The 14,269-nt window shown below is 39.3% G+C and overlaps 1 protein-coding gene across 3 annotated transcripts in view; it reads left to right on the forward strand.

The window, feature by feature from the left end:
* Nucleotides 1–33: 33 nt before the first annotated feature.
* rab28 (RAB28, member RAS oncogene family) overlaps nucleotides 34–14,269 on the forward strand; it is a 154,196-nt gene continuing 139,960 nt past the window's right edge. For all 3 annotated transcript variants that reach the window (XM_043694691.1, XM_043694681.1, XM_043694701.1), the window contains exons 1-3: nucleotides 34–892; nucleotides 1,030–1,126; nucleotides 11,479–11,567. In XM_043694691.1, the coding sequence (XP_043550626.1) occupies nucleotides 818–892; nucleotides 1,030–1,126; nucleotides 11,479–11,567 (261 nt within the window). In that variant the 5' untranslated portion in view covers nucleotides 34–817. The remainder of the gene's footprint in view (nucleotides 893–1,029; nucleotides 1,127–11,478; nucleotides 11,568–14,269) is intronic.

The following is a 14,269-nucleotide window of genomic DNA, read 5'->3' on the forward strand; positions in this document are numbered from 1 at the left end:
AGAGGGAGAGAGACAAACATAACCATAATCGCAGAGAGAGAGAGAGAGAGACAAACATAACCATAATCAGAGAGACACACAAACATAACCATCATCACCATCACACAGAGAGAAGTACACAAACACCATAAAGGCAAGGGGGAAAGAGAGAGAGAGACGGACAGAAACATCTTCATACACTCCGGCGGGGGCTGGGGTCAGGGACAGACATACATTTGCAGTTAGGGAGAGGGACACAAACACACTTATAAATTCGGGCAAAGGGTGTCAGAGACGGACAGACGCGGGGTGGGGTGGGGGGTGATCAGTGACAGTCACGCCAAGGCGTTTGGGGAGGGAGTTGTTAGAGACAAAGATAGAAATACTCATAGAAACATTCAAGACAGGGAAAGGTGGAAGAGGGAGATCAGACACACACACCGGTGAGAGGGCCAGATACAGCCTCAGATAGGGACAGAGACTTAGGGAGCGAAGGGGTGTCAGAGTGAGAGACACACGCACAGCCATCCAGAGTTGGGGTTCAGAGAAAGAGGCTCACAGCAACACGGTGAGAGACAGATAGGGAGAGAGGCTGTCGGAGGGAAAGAGACGGTAGAGGGGTCATATACATAGAGATATACATACAAGGTCGGGGGGAGGGGTTCAGAGGAAAAATCTGCTACAGATAGGGCAAAGAAAGGCAAACAGGGAGAGATAGAAACACAGAGACGGGCAAACCAGAAGACACGGACAGCGCTGAACGGGACATAAAAGTCTGACAAACCAGGAGAGAGCGGGGACAAGGAGCCCCGCACTAGGGGCCTGGTCCGGCTGTGCCATGTCCGACTCTGAGGATGAAATTCACGACCGGCAGCTAAAAATCGTCATCTTAGGTGACGGCGCCTCGGGAAAGGTGAGTGGTCGAGATCTTGGTCTGTGGATCAAAACCCAGTCAGGGACCCTGTCTTGTTTGCTGGGATCCCTCACCACAGCGAACATGGATGTAAATCATTCCTGATCCCGTGTATTAATTAATATTTTATATTGCAGACTTCTTTAGCAATGCGTTTCGCCCAGGAAGCTTTTGGAAAACAGTACAAACAAACAATTGGATTGGATTTTTTTCTGAAAAGAATATCTCTACCAGGTAAGAGTATTTAACAAAGTTTCATTCTGTGCACAGTGTAACAATATTAGTTTGAACAATATTATATGCTTAGTATACATATTGGATCTGTGCGAATTTCCTGTATTGTTTTAAATTCTTAGCCCAACAAGTATAATGGAAAATGTCCCTGTGAGTTATCACCAAAGTGGCACATTTGGGTCTTTGTCTTTCTTGGAGACGAGATTTTAGAGCTGTGGGACCTCAGGCAGGTAGACCTTGCATTGGTAGGGCGAGAGATGAGGTGTTTCTCTGTCCTCAGGAGGCCAATTAAGAAACAGCATCCGAGCTCATTACCAACTGGTAAGAGTGGGTGCTTGGTGGAGCTTCTTTCTCTCCATTGTATGCTGTACCTGAGCAATGATGTGACGAAGTGCTAAAGCCCATTAAGGGCCTCAAATTATCGTACTGGTGGATGGGCTGTCCATTGCTTTCCCTACTGCTGGTGGGGAAGATCCAGATGGGTGAATGCAAGCAGGTCACCCACTGGATTCAAGATTCCACCCCCACCCCCATTTTTTAAAATTTACTGATGGGAAAGTGTTAAATTAAGTCTGGAATTAATGATTCAGATAGGTGTTGTTACATATTAAGCTCCCAAAAGCAGCAATGATTTCATGATCAAATAATCTAAGTTTTATTAAGAGAGAAATATTGCCCAGGAAACAAGAGAAAACACCCATTTCTTGTCTTCAAAATAGCCATGGGATCTTTTGTGATCATTTGAGAGGGTTGACAGCACTATTGTTGAAGATTATCTGGTTGCCGTCTCTTTACTGTTGGAATTTGTTCTGCACAAATTGACTAATGTGTTTCCAACATTCCAAGATATAGAAAGTGCCTAACTATCTGGAAAGTGCTTTGTGATTTTCTAGGATGGCATGAAATGTACTGTAGAAATGTGAGTTTGTTTTCCCCCCTCTCTCACTTGCTTTTTCCGTCTTTTTTTTCTCTTTTCGTTCTCTATCCTTTGTCTTTTCAGTTTTCAAAGATATCCATTTAAACCTTGAAACACTGCTGTGAGTCACTGAATTGTACTTTTATTTTGTGTACTTACAGCTACAACTTTCATTTGGAAACAAATTTTAATTTCAGGGAGCATTGATTTTTTTTGCTCAATTGGCAGTCTTATAGCTCTGCATTGAGATCTCTACTGTGTGGACATTGAGGAAAACAGGTTTTACAAAATTTGTGAAGGAATAACTTTGGCTGAGCACCCTGGAGTCTTGCCCATTGGAAACGTACATCAGAACTTTGGGCACATGCCTATATGGGGACAAAACTGGCTGAGTGATAAGAAATGGCAAGTAGTGTTCAATGGACATTTTTCAGGTGGGAGGAAAGTTTGTAGTGGAACTCCCCAGGTATTGGTATTGGGACCCTTGCTTTTGCTGATACATATATCAATATATCCCGACCTTGCTGCACAGTGGACGTCTTCAAAGTTGGCAGATAAGTCAAAATTTGGAAGAATTGTGAACTGTGAAGAAGACAGTGTTGCCTTCCAAAAGAACATAGACAAGTTGGTAGAGTGGACAGATAGGTGGCAGATGAAGTTCAATGCAGAGAAGTGTGAGGTGATACATTTTAATAGGAAGAACATGTGAAAGACAATATAAAATAGGGAGTACAAATCTAAAGGGTGCTTAGGAGCAAAGGAACCTGAGTGTATTTGTGCAGAGATTACTGTAGGTAGCAAGAAAGGTTGAGTGAGCAATTAATAAAACATAGCATTTATCCTCTGCTTTATTAATAGGGGCACAGAATACATGAGCAAGGAAGTAATGTTAGTTTGCTGAAGACACTTGTTAGATTTCACCTGGAGTATTCTGTACAATTCTAGTTGTCACATTCTTTGGAAGAATGCAAACACATTGGAAAGAGTGCACTAGTGATTTAAAAGGATGGTTCCAGGAATGGAATATTTCAGTTATGATAGCAGAATGAAGAGATTGGAAGTGTGCTTCTTGGAGAGTGGAAAGTTAAGAGGAGATGTGATCCAAGTTTCAAAATAATGAATGGGCTGGGTAAAGCGGGAAGGGAGAAACTGTTTTCACTTGTAAAAGGATTAAGAGTCAGAGGCGACAGATTTAAACTGATTTGAAAAGGAGCATCTGTGATGTGAGGGAGAAAAACGTTTTCACATTGTGAGTAGTTATGGTATAGAATGCACCGGCTCAAAAAGTGGTGGAGGCAAGTTCAATTGAAGTATTCAAGAAGGTATTAGGTAAATAGTTGGATAGAAATAATTGCAAAGATATTAGTTGGGGGGGGGGGGCGGGGCAGCAAGGGTGTGGATGGTCAAGTAGGGAGATTGGCATTTGGTAATTTTTTTTTGAAGAGTTGGTGCAGACACTTTGGGCTGAATAACCTCTTTCTGCTCCATAACACCTCTGTGAATCTATAATGTGATTTTTCAATATTTGTGAGGTGCGGTTTCTTCTTCCTCTCTCTTCTTACATGCTTGAAGACAGGGTAGGTTTGTAATTTTTTTTGTTGTGTGAATTGAATAGAGTTTCCTCGCAGTTTTTGAAACGATTTCTTGTCACTACAGAGCCTTTTAGCCCAATCAAGCAGCAAATGCTATATTTGATTACTGTACATCTATTAGTCCTGGACTGTGTAAAGGAGAAACTTCTTTACTTAATTTATAAAAAGTATATATTAATGGTCAAACCAAGCAGACGGGGAAATATAGAATTGAAAAACTTAAAGGTATCAAAAACAAAGCTGGGGTGAGAAAAGTAATTTGGAGTCAAGAACTAAAATGACTTGCAGTTTTACTAGTTGTTTTATCTTCAAAATAAGAGCGAGTGTTGTATTATAACCTCATCAATTTTTAAGGAATTGTTTTTGCACTGTGTATTTTGTTTTTTTTAAATTTATTTTAGCATCTATCATTCCTTTCTAGAGAGGTTTGTATATATTTCTCACAAAAGATTTGTCAAGTTTTGAAATGCCTTGGTAGGATTTCCATGTCCCATAAAAGATAAGAATGAGGTGAAGCTGACTTTATCTTGTACAGTTTGGTGCTTCAAGGATCTCCAGTTTCTGACTGAAAAGAACGCTCTCTTCTACATTAATTGTCAGCTTCTACAATAAGATAAAAGGCCTGTTATGGATCCTGTTAGATTAGATTTTCTGCTTTTTGCTTATTAAGCAATGAGAACCTTGCCTTGCTCTCATTAGAAGTTGGCATTTTGACTTGTGTGCAGTTTAATTTGTTTTCCTTCCATCAGCATCTAATTATGAACAGGACATTGGTTCGGCCACTGTTGGAATATTGCATGCAATTCTGGTCTCCTTCCTTTCGGAAAGATGTTGTGAAACTTGAAAGGGGTCAGGAAAGATTTAAAAGGATGTTGCCAGGGTTGGAGGATTTGAGCCATAGGAAGAGGTTGAATAGGCTGGGGCTGTTTTCCCTGGAGCATCGGAGGCTGAGGGGTGACCTTATATAGGTTTATAAAATCATGAGGGACATGGATAGAATAAATAGACAAAGTTCTATGGATGGGGTAGGGGAGTCCATAACTAGAGGGCATAGGTTTAGGATGAGAGGAGAAAGATATAAAAGAGATCTAAGGGGCAACTTTTTCACGGAGAGGGTGGTACGTGTATGGAATGAGCTGCCAGAGGAAGTGGTGGAGGCTAGTATAATTGCAACATTTAAAAGGCATCTGGTTGGGTATATGAATAGGAAGGGTTTGGAGGGATATGGGCCAGGTGCTGGCAGGTGGGACTAGATTGGGTTGGGATGTCTGGTCGGCATGGACGGTTGGACTGTAGGGTCTGTTTCCGTGCTGTACATCTCTGTGACTCTATGTAATACTCAGGTAAAATTAATCTGTGCGTGGAAGAAATCATCCATTTAAAGCTCAACAATCTTCTGTCACTAATATGGCCAAATGTAAGGATTTTGTGAATGTGTTGTGATTGAGCAGAGGGGGGAAATATCACTGACCCCAGAATCATATGCATAGAAGGAGGCCATTCAGTCCATTGTGCCTGCACTAGCTCTTCAAATGAGCATATGGAAAAAATGCTATTAAAGCTATTGCCACTCGGAGACAGACCACTGAACCACATCAGCCTGTTTTGTCTTTGCAATACATAAAAACTAAAACTTTCAAAGACCCTCAAAAATTGACCCCCATGATTCCTTAGCTGAGTTTTGAATAACCAATGCAAGTCTTTGAGAATAATGAATTCTTGACAACCAGTTTGTATCTTAAAATAACTTAGCAATTTATGAACAACGCAATAACTTTAGTCAAGCAAAATTAAACGAAGTTAAATATGTTGGTCTATGATATAAATCCAAATATCTTTATTTTCAGCCCCAGCCCCATTCACACTAAGTACAGGCAAACAAGCATAGTTAAGGTATAAATTTTGAAAAAACAAAATTCTACAGGCACAGATAGTGATCTCTTCATTGATTTTTTGAAGATGTTGATCATTCAAAACCTTTCTGGAGGAGGGTCACTGAACTCAAACTATTTACTTGGCTTTCTGGCCACATGGGCTGAGAAGTGGCAGATAGAGTTTAATTTAGATAAATGTGAGGTGCTCCATTTTGGGACAGCAAATCTTAGCAGGACTTATACGCTAAGTCCCAGGGAGTAAGGTCCCAGGGAGTGTTGTTGAACAAAGAGACCTTGGAGTGCAGGTTCATAGCTCCTTGAAAATGGAGTTGCAGGTAGATAGGATAGTGAAGAAGGCGTTTGGTATGCTTTCCTTTATTGGTCAGAGTATTGAGTACAGGAGTTGGGAGGTCATGTTGCGGCTGTATAGGACATTGGTTAGGCCACTGTTGGAATATTGCATGCAATTCTGGTCTTCTTCCTATTGGAAAGATGTTGTGAAACTTGAAAGGGTTTGGAAAAGATTTACAAGGATGTTGCCAGGGTTGGAGGATCTGAGCTACAGGGAGACGCTGAACAGGCTGGGGTTGTTTTCCCTGGAGCGTCGGAGGCTGAGGGGTGACCTTATAGAGGTTTACAAAATTCTGAGGGACATGGATAGGACAAATAGACAAAGTCTTTTCCCTGGGGTCGGGGAGTCCGGAACTAGAGGACAACTTTTTCACGCAGAGGGTGGTACGTGTATGGAATGAGCTGCTAGAGGAAGTGGTGGAGGCTAGTACAATTGCAACATTTAAAAGGCATTTGGAGGGATATGGGCTGGGTGCTGGCAGGTGGGACTAGATTGGGTTGGGATATTGGTCGGCATGGATGAGTTAGACGGAAGGGTCTGTTTCCATGCTGTACATTTCTATGACTCTATGACTATGTGCTGCCACACCTGCTGAGTTTCTCCAAAAATTTCTGTTTATGTTTCAGATCTTCAGCATTTGCAGTGCTTTTTATTCCAGAAAATATTACTCTCGTAGATAATGTATACTTAGAGTCATAGAGCTATACAACTTGTCCATGCCGACCAGATATCCTAACCTAACCTAGTCCTACTTGGGAGCACTGGGCCCATATCCCTCCAAACTCTTCCTATTCATATACCCATCCAGATGCCTTTTTAATGCTGCAATTGTAGCAGCCTCCATTACTTCCTCTGGCAACTCATTCCATACACACACCACCCTCTGCGTGAGAAAGTTGCCCCTTAGGTCCCTCTCACCCTAAACCTATGCCTTCTAGTTCTGGACTCCCTCACCCCAGGGAAAAGATTTTGTCTATTTATCCTATCTATGCCCCTCATGATTTTATAAATCTCTATAAAGTCACCCCTCCGCTTCCGATGCTTCAGGGAAAACAGCCCCAGCCTATTCAACCTCTCCCCATAGCTCAAATTCTCGAACCCTGGCAACATCCTTGTAAATCTTTTCTGACCCCTTTCAAGTTTCACAACATCCTTCTGATTGGAGGGTATCCCTTTCTGCCATATTCATTATATTTAAATGAAGTGATTGTGTCATATTCATCTGTATTCAATTACAGTTCGGTGATGCATTCTATCTTAGTGATCTCCAAGGCAGATGATGTTCTTTTCAGTGAGGTTTCTGCTGTGTTTTTCTGCCATTACTTTCCTACCGCTGCAACTTCTTGCAATCTTTTATACAAGCATTTTTCACCGCTTTTGCCAGTATCCAAAGTATATGCCTTTTTCTTGTTTCTTTTGCTGATTTGTCACCAAACATTTGAATATTACATCCCAAACTAGTGCTCTTAATACCACTCTTTTATTCTCCCTTCTAATAGTTCTACACGACAATCCCACTACTTAAAAGCCAAATATTTAAACGGTATTATTTTCTAACAAACAGTAAGCCGTGGGAGATCTGTTCATTTTTATCTTCTTTCTTTACAACTCCTATGGTGACTTCTTCTTGGGAGGCAAAACAAAGATGTGATTTGGTCGCAGGGGCCATGCTGTCACAGTGTTTGGATGGCTTAAGTAATGAAGGTACAATTAGTGAGGTGGTGTTGGGTATCTAGTAATAGGCATGTTATTTTCATCCTTGAACTGAGAGTCCTTTAAAATTGCAATCGTATTGCACAGTATCTGTGCCAACTTTTTGAAAGAGCTGTGCAGTTTATTGCCACACACCAGTTTTTCCTTTACTCAACAAGTCAGTCATCTTGAATTATATGTCTGTCATCATTTGAAATTTCCTCTGGAATTTGATTTTTGCTCCAGATATGTGTAAAGTAATTTCTGCTTATTTCCCCTCTTTTTTTTGCCAGTTACTTAAAATCTATGACTTCTGATTACCGACTCTCTTGTCAGTGGATATCATTTCTCCCTACTTGCTTTGTTAAAATGACTCATCGCTTGGAATCTTTTCAGGAGTGGGAACAATTTTTCCCCATCTACTTTGACCAGACCACATTCAGTTTTGAAAACACTGTCAATTTTCCTCTTCAAGGAAAATGATCTGAACTTCTCCAATCTGTCTTCACAACTGTCATTTCTCATCATTCATGTAAACCTCTTCACTGCTTTCACATCCTTCTTGAAATGTGGTAACCAGCATTGTACACATACTCCAGCTGAGGTATAACTAGCATCTCATACAAGATCAGCATAACCTCCTTATCCTTGAATTTTGTGTTGCTCTGAATAAAGCTCCTGGTACTGTATGCTTTTTAAACTGCTCTTTCTACCTGTCCTGCTTCCTTTCATGATTTTTGTACATATATACCGAGATTTATTTGCTCCTGAATTGGAAACCTTGCTTTTCCTGAAATATATCAGTGACTTTGATGTGCAGGAAATAATTTCAAAATTTGCAAATGATACAGAACTTGGAAGCATTATCAACTGTGAGGGGGACAATGTAGAGCTTTAAAAGAATATGAACAAATTGGTGGAATGGACTGAAAAGTGGAACATGAAATTCAATATGAGAAGTGTGGAAGTGATACATTTTAGTACAAAAAGTATAAAGGAAACTATAAAATAAATAGTTTTATTCAAAAACAGTATGTAAGAGCAAATAAATCTTGGTATATATGTGCAAAAGTCATGAAAGGAAGCAGGACAGGTAGAAAGAGCAATTTAAAAAGCATACAGTACCAGGGGCTGAAACATCAGGAGAACCCAGAGAGAATACCTTTTGTTATTAATTTCCTCTGGTTGAGAGCTTGACCATAAGTGGTAGCTCAGTGTTTAGCACTGCTGCTTCTCTGTGCCAGGAAACTGGGTTTGATTCCACCCTCGGGCAACTGTCTGTGTAGTTTCTCTGAGTTCTTTGGTTTCCTCCCACTGTCCAAAGATGTGCAGGCTAGGTGGATTGGCAGTGCAAAATTTCCCATGGTGCCCATGGATGTGCAGGCTAGGTGGAATAGCCAAGGGAAATGCAGGATTACAGGGATACGGTAGGAGGTGGGTTTGGGTGGGCTGCTCTTTGGAGATTGATGTGAACTAACTGGGCCGAATGGCCTGCTTCTGCACTGCAGGGGATCTATGATTCTATGAAACCATCCTTGGACAGCAACAAAGTGGTTGATTCAGCTCTTGTATCTTCAGTGTAACTGTGTAATTGTTTGCTATATTCACGAGAGTGGTTGAGATCATTCCTTTGACGTTTTAGTCCTCCCCCCTTTTTGAGCACAGTTGTCTTGCCTGCAGTTCATTATTTATAAACACTGTGTAGGGGTTGCAGGGAGGAGTTCACTTTTTGATCTCTGAAAATATTTCCAATAAGATTCCAGCCAGGGTGCTGGAATAATCGGCACTTGTGATTACACACTGTGAAAGGCAAAGAAGTTCACTATTCTTTTTTCTATCTACAGAATGTATTGCAGCAGTTCACCAGGGCTACCTTGAATGTGTTGCATAGTTCTGTGATGAAGGTGGATAAGAGCAGTAACACTGCAGATACTGTAGCATTTCTTTCTTAGTTTCTTTCTAAGTCGTACTGCTATAATTTGGATCTTGGTATCACTATTCCTTTATCACTTGGTAAAAATTCTACAAATTCCAACCTCACATTATCTGTGCAATGCTAGCTGTGGTTCAAGAGGGTCTGGGCAGCTAGGAATAGGTGTTAAAAGTGATTATGCCAGAATTTGCATTGAACCTTGTACACACTGAATATTTTGATACAGACACTGTCTGCTACTGCACACTTTTATCACTTCTGTGTTAAATTTACTTATTTTGATAAAAATATTTAGATAAAGACCTTTGAAAATTTAAATTTCAGGCAGTTCATTGGATTTGCTTCAGAAACAATCCGCTTCTATGAATTATTTATTTTTCAAAAAATCTTACCCTCACATTTACATAACATGTTCATAATTTCTTTGGCTTAAGTTTGAGATGCAAAAGAAATACCCTTCTTTCACTTCGGTGGCTGGCAACATAGAAGACTCACACCGACTTAGGTTACAAATAAAAATACGAAAAGATTAAAATTGAGTGCAAGCATTTTCAATTCTATGTGAAATATTTAGCACTGAAGAATTAAAACTTGAGGATTTTTTTATAGATTAACATATTACTGATTGATTGGCAACTATATTTGGGAAAAAAATTGCTAAGTGTTTTGAAACTATCAAAACATCAAAATGATGGTCAAGGAGCATTTGCTGCAACGAGTCAGCTTGAAAGAGATGAGTTATTGTCCCATCTTACATGGTCTCATAGAGTTTTGATTAATATAAAATATACCTTTTCTTAAAGGATCCACTGTAAAATATGTTTTAACTAGTCATTTGGGTGGCATCCAGTAAATAAGTTTATTCCCATGAATGGATTATTTCAGTCTTCTTAATGAAAAATAGCCAAAGTAATGTTTTTAGTTCCATCCTTGGCTTTTGACACTTAAAATAAGGTTAAGAGTTGTGCCAAAAATATTTTACAACGTTAATGCAAGTCCCAGTGGTGGTTTTAAATTCAACCCAGTATGAACTGGTCAGTGTGCTGGCCTAATGTTTTTAATGCAATGAATGTAAAATTTGTTGTTTTTTGTTTATTTCCTCTATTCGTACAATTTGTCACTTTCTTCCTGTAATATATGGTTGTAGAAAAGAGAGACAGTCCTTGAAACTCTCTCAAAAAGATTTCTATTGTGCGTTTGTTAAATGTCTGCTCTCGAATGTATTAACTGTAGTTGCCAAATGTAGACTGCTGCAAAATACATGGTCCTAAACTTTAAACACTGAATTGTTTGGTTAGTCTGTACTTCAGACACTAATCTGATATGAATAGAAATATTATATGGCTTATTGCATATTCAATTTTATAATGGCTAATGTAAACGTACATTTAATATCTAGATTCTTTTGTGTCTCCATATTTAGATACTGTGTTTAGATATTTGCATGATTTTAAGATTAAATTTTTGTAAGAGTTGAGACAAAATAAATACACATCCAGTGATCCTTGCATTTAGTTATTATAGTTATTTAAATGAGGATTAATAATTAAGCAGCAGGTTTGATGTGCCGAATTTGTATTGAATATTTTGATCAACCTTTCAAAGGAAGCAATTCTATCTACGATGATGGTTTCACTTTAACTTTTGCTACTCCACCAGCACTGTGGTAGAATGGGACGTTGACTGAAATCATTTACTTATTTTTGTATGTTGGAAAATTTAATTTTAGTTCATGTACAACTGGTTCTAAATGTGGGTGTAGGTTTGCTCGTAGAGCTGGAAGGTTCATTTTCAGACTTTTCGTCACCATACTAGGTAACATCTTCAGTGAGCCTCCAGATGAAGCATTGCTGATGATTCGAAGATGTTACCTAGTATGGTGACAAAATGTCTGAAAATGAACCTTCCAGCTCAACGAGCAAACCTACATCCAGAACCTCAATCTGAGCTACAAATCGCTGGTTCTAAATGTACTGATCTCTTTCTTATATAGGTAATTTAAATGTTACACTGCAAGTCTGGGATATAGGTGGGCAAACTATCGGAGGAAAGATGTTGGACAAGTACATTTATGGAGCTCAGGTAAGAACTTTCTTATTAACCTTCATAAATACTGAAATAAGGTAAGTATCTAGATTTAATATTAATATTAATTTTATTTTCTGTAATAAACACCTAGATTGTGAAACTTTAAAATAAGAATATTTGTGCATTTCTACGACTTTTAAGTCATTGCCCTATTAAAAGAGATTGTTGAAATGATTTGAATTTCCTTATATTTACAGAGACTGGGTTGTGCAAGAATATTTTAGAACTGAAATAGTTGCATAATCAATAAGTTTTGTGCAGATGCATTTAAATTGGTCAACGTTCATAGTTGTAGACTAATGTATTAGGTTGTACGTAGAAGTCCACGTGTAACGCAACAGCCTTCTATGTGTCTTTACCATTGTTGGCAACTGTTGCTGTCAGAAGTGGTATGCATTTAAGCAAACTTGCTTTCCTGTGTCATTGTCTGTATTGTGCTTTATTACATTTTAATTGTATACCTGAAAGTTCTGTTGTACTCAGTGCAAAATTTAAAATGGTACACTTACGACTAAACCAAGAGTAGATAAGTGGTGTTTTGCGTGGGCATAATGAATTCAGATTTAATTAATACCAGACTTAACATTTAGTTTTAATGTAATTATTTCATGAATAAAACAGACCTTACCTTGAATTTCTTGCAACTTTGTACAGTTATTTTTGGGATTCCATAAGAGTGATTAGATATGTATAATATTTAAGACCATAAGACATAGGAATGGAAGTAAGGCTATTCGGCCCATCGAGTCCACTCCGCCATTCAATCATGGCTGATAGGCATTTCAACTCCACTTACCCGCATTCTCCCCATTGCCCTTAATTCCTTGAGGAATGTAATTTTGAGGAATGTAATTTTGAGGAATGTAATTTTGATTTCAATTAATAGATTTGAAGTTATTAAAGTCACAGGATAAAATATGCCAATGCTGATTTGTTCTTTTCAGCAGAATATACCAAAGTGATAAGATGCATTTGACTGACACACCCTTCTCATTAAGAAACTTGTGGACTAAATCTTCAGAATGTAGAAGTTGTGTTTGCTTTTCTTTAAAGTTTTTTGTCAGCTTATTTCTTGAAATAAATATTTTTGAGTGATCCTGTATTTGCTTAGTATAACAGAAATTGAGTACTGCTGATAAAAAGTACGTTTTAAAAACTTTTTGTCTAACATTTATCAGAACAGATAAAACAATACCATATTTCAAAGAAAACAAAATTTTCAATTTGTGTGTATTCATACACTGAGACGTGTCCTCAGAAAAGCAAAACCAAACTAATAAATACACTTTGGATTCAGACTCCATTGTTTAAGTGTGCATTGTAGGAAATTCTGCTTTGTGTGATCAGTACACTGCTGGAATTCTTAGGCAGCCCGGATCACCCACCAGGTCCCTGGTCGTGATAGTGGACTTAATAAATGTGGTGTGATAAAATAGGAGGCAGGTGTTTCAGGGGCAAAGAATCTCAGTGTTTATTGAAACACAAAATTGAATATTTCTATAAAATAACAGAAAAGTGAACATATCACAAGAAAACAAAAGAAAATGGAAAATTACAAGCATTGGAATTAATACAGTCAAGAACAGATGTTAGTACTAAAATATACTATTACTCTGACACAAGTTAGTTACTGCTACACACAGAACAGCAATATAATCCCAAGTACCTGAATAAAGAGACCTTCCTGACCTTGGTTGCCCTGCACCATTGCCAACCCACCTCCCCACTTCCTGCTAACGAGTGGATTTTGGGGTCTCAATGAAATTGAGCTCACCACTGGAACAGTATGATGTTGAAGTGCAGGTGGCTATTCCTGCTCTCCATAGTTGGTGCTCTGGTGAGGACTTTGGATGCTGTAGGCCTTCAGTCTCGGCTGTGTTTGCTGATGTTGTAAGATGTGTTTTAAACCTGTCGGGTGAATACCTCGATTATTCTTATTTCTAGTGGTTCTTGCAAGCACGTCTTCGTCTTTGAAGATGTCTGAGATCAGGGTTGCAGATCAGATTGGTGTTGGTGCTCTTGGGTGTCTTCGGTTGTCAGGTCTGTGGTTTGTGGCCAGTCAATGGAGGTTGGAGATGGCTGGGAGAATCGTTCTCGATGTGGTAGTCTTCTCCTGGCGGTAGTTGTGGAGATAGCTTTACTCGTTTGTTTCAACCACTTCTGACTTCTCTCTCTCCTTTTCCCCTGGGCTAAGGTCCTCCAATTGTACAAAGTGGAAGACCACTTCCCCACCAAATCTGAATTTGGTTACTGAGCTGTTGTTCCTCCTCTTGGGGCTGAATGAGTCTCCAGACCACTGAATGAGGTCTGATTTTTCTCCGATTAAAATGACTGGTTTCGATAGTTTTGAATGTCCAGTTTGGTTAGATGTAGGTTAAAGTTTTACTGGTAGTGTGAAGATCACATTCAAAGGCAAACAGGTTTGCATATAATGCAATGGTGTGGAATGTTCAGTATCTCTTGCGTTCGAGTAAACCGATTAAATGTTGAATGGTCTTGTATTTTTGTAGGGTTGAGAGTGTGGTGTTGGAAAAGCACAGCAGATCAGCCAGCATCTGAGGAGCAGGAAAATCGACATTTCGGGGAAAAACCCTTCATCAGGAATGAGGCAAGGAGCTTCTGAGGTGGAGCGATAAATGGGAGGGCGTGCTGGGGGGGGAGGTAGCTGAGAGTGCGATACGTGGATGGGGGTGAGG

Source organism: Chiloscyllium plagiosum, chromosome 1 (genome assembly GCF_004010195.1).
Source record: "Chiloscyllium plagiosum isolate BGI_BamShark_2017 chromosome 1, ASM401019v2, whole genome shotgun sequence".
NCBI lineage: Eukaryota > Metazoa > Chordata > Chondrichthyes > Orectolobiformes > Hemiscylliidae > Chiloscyllium > Chiloscyllium plagiosum.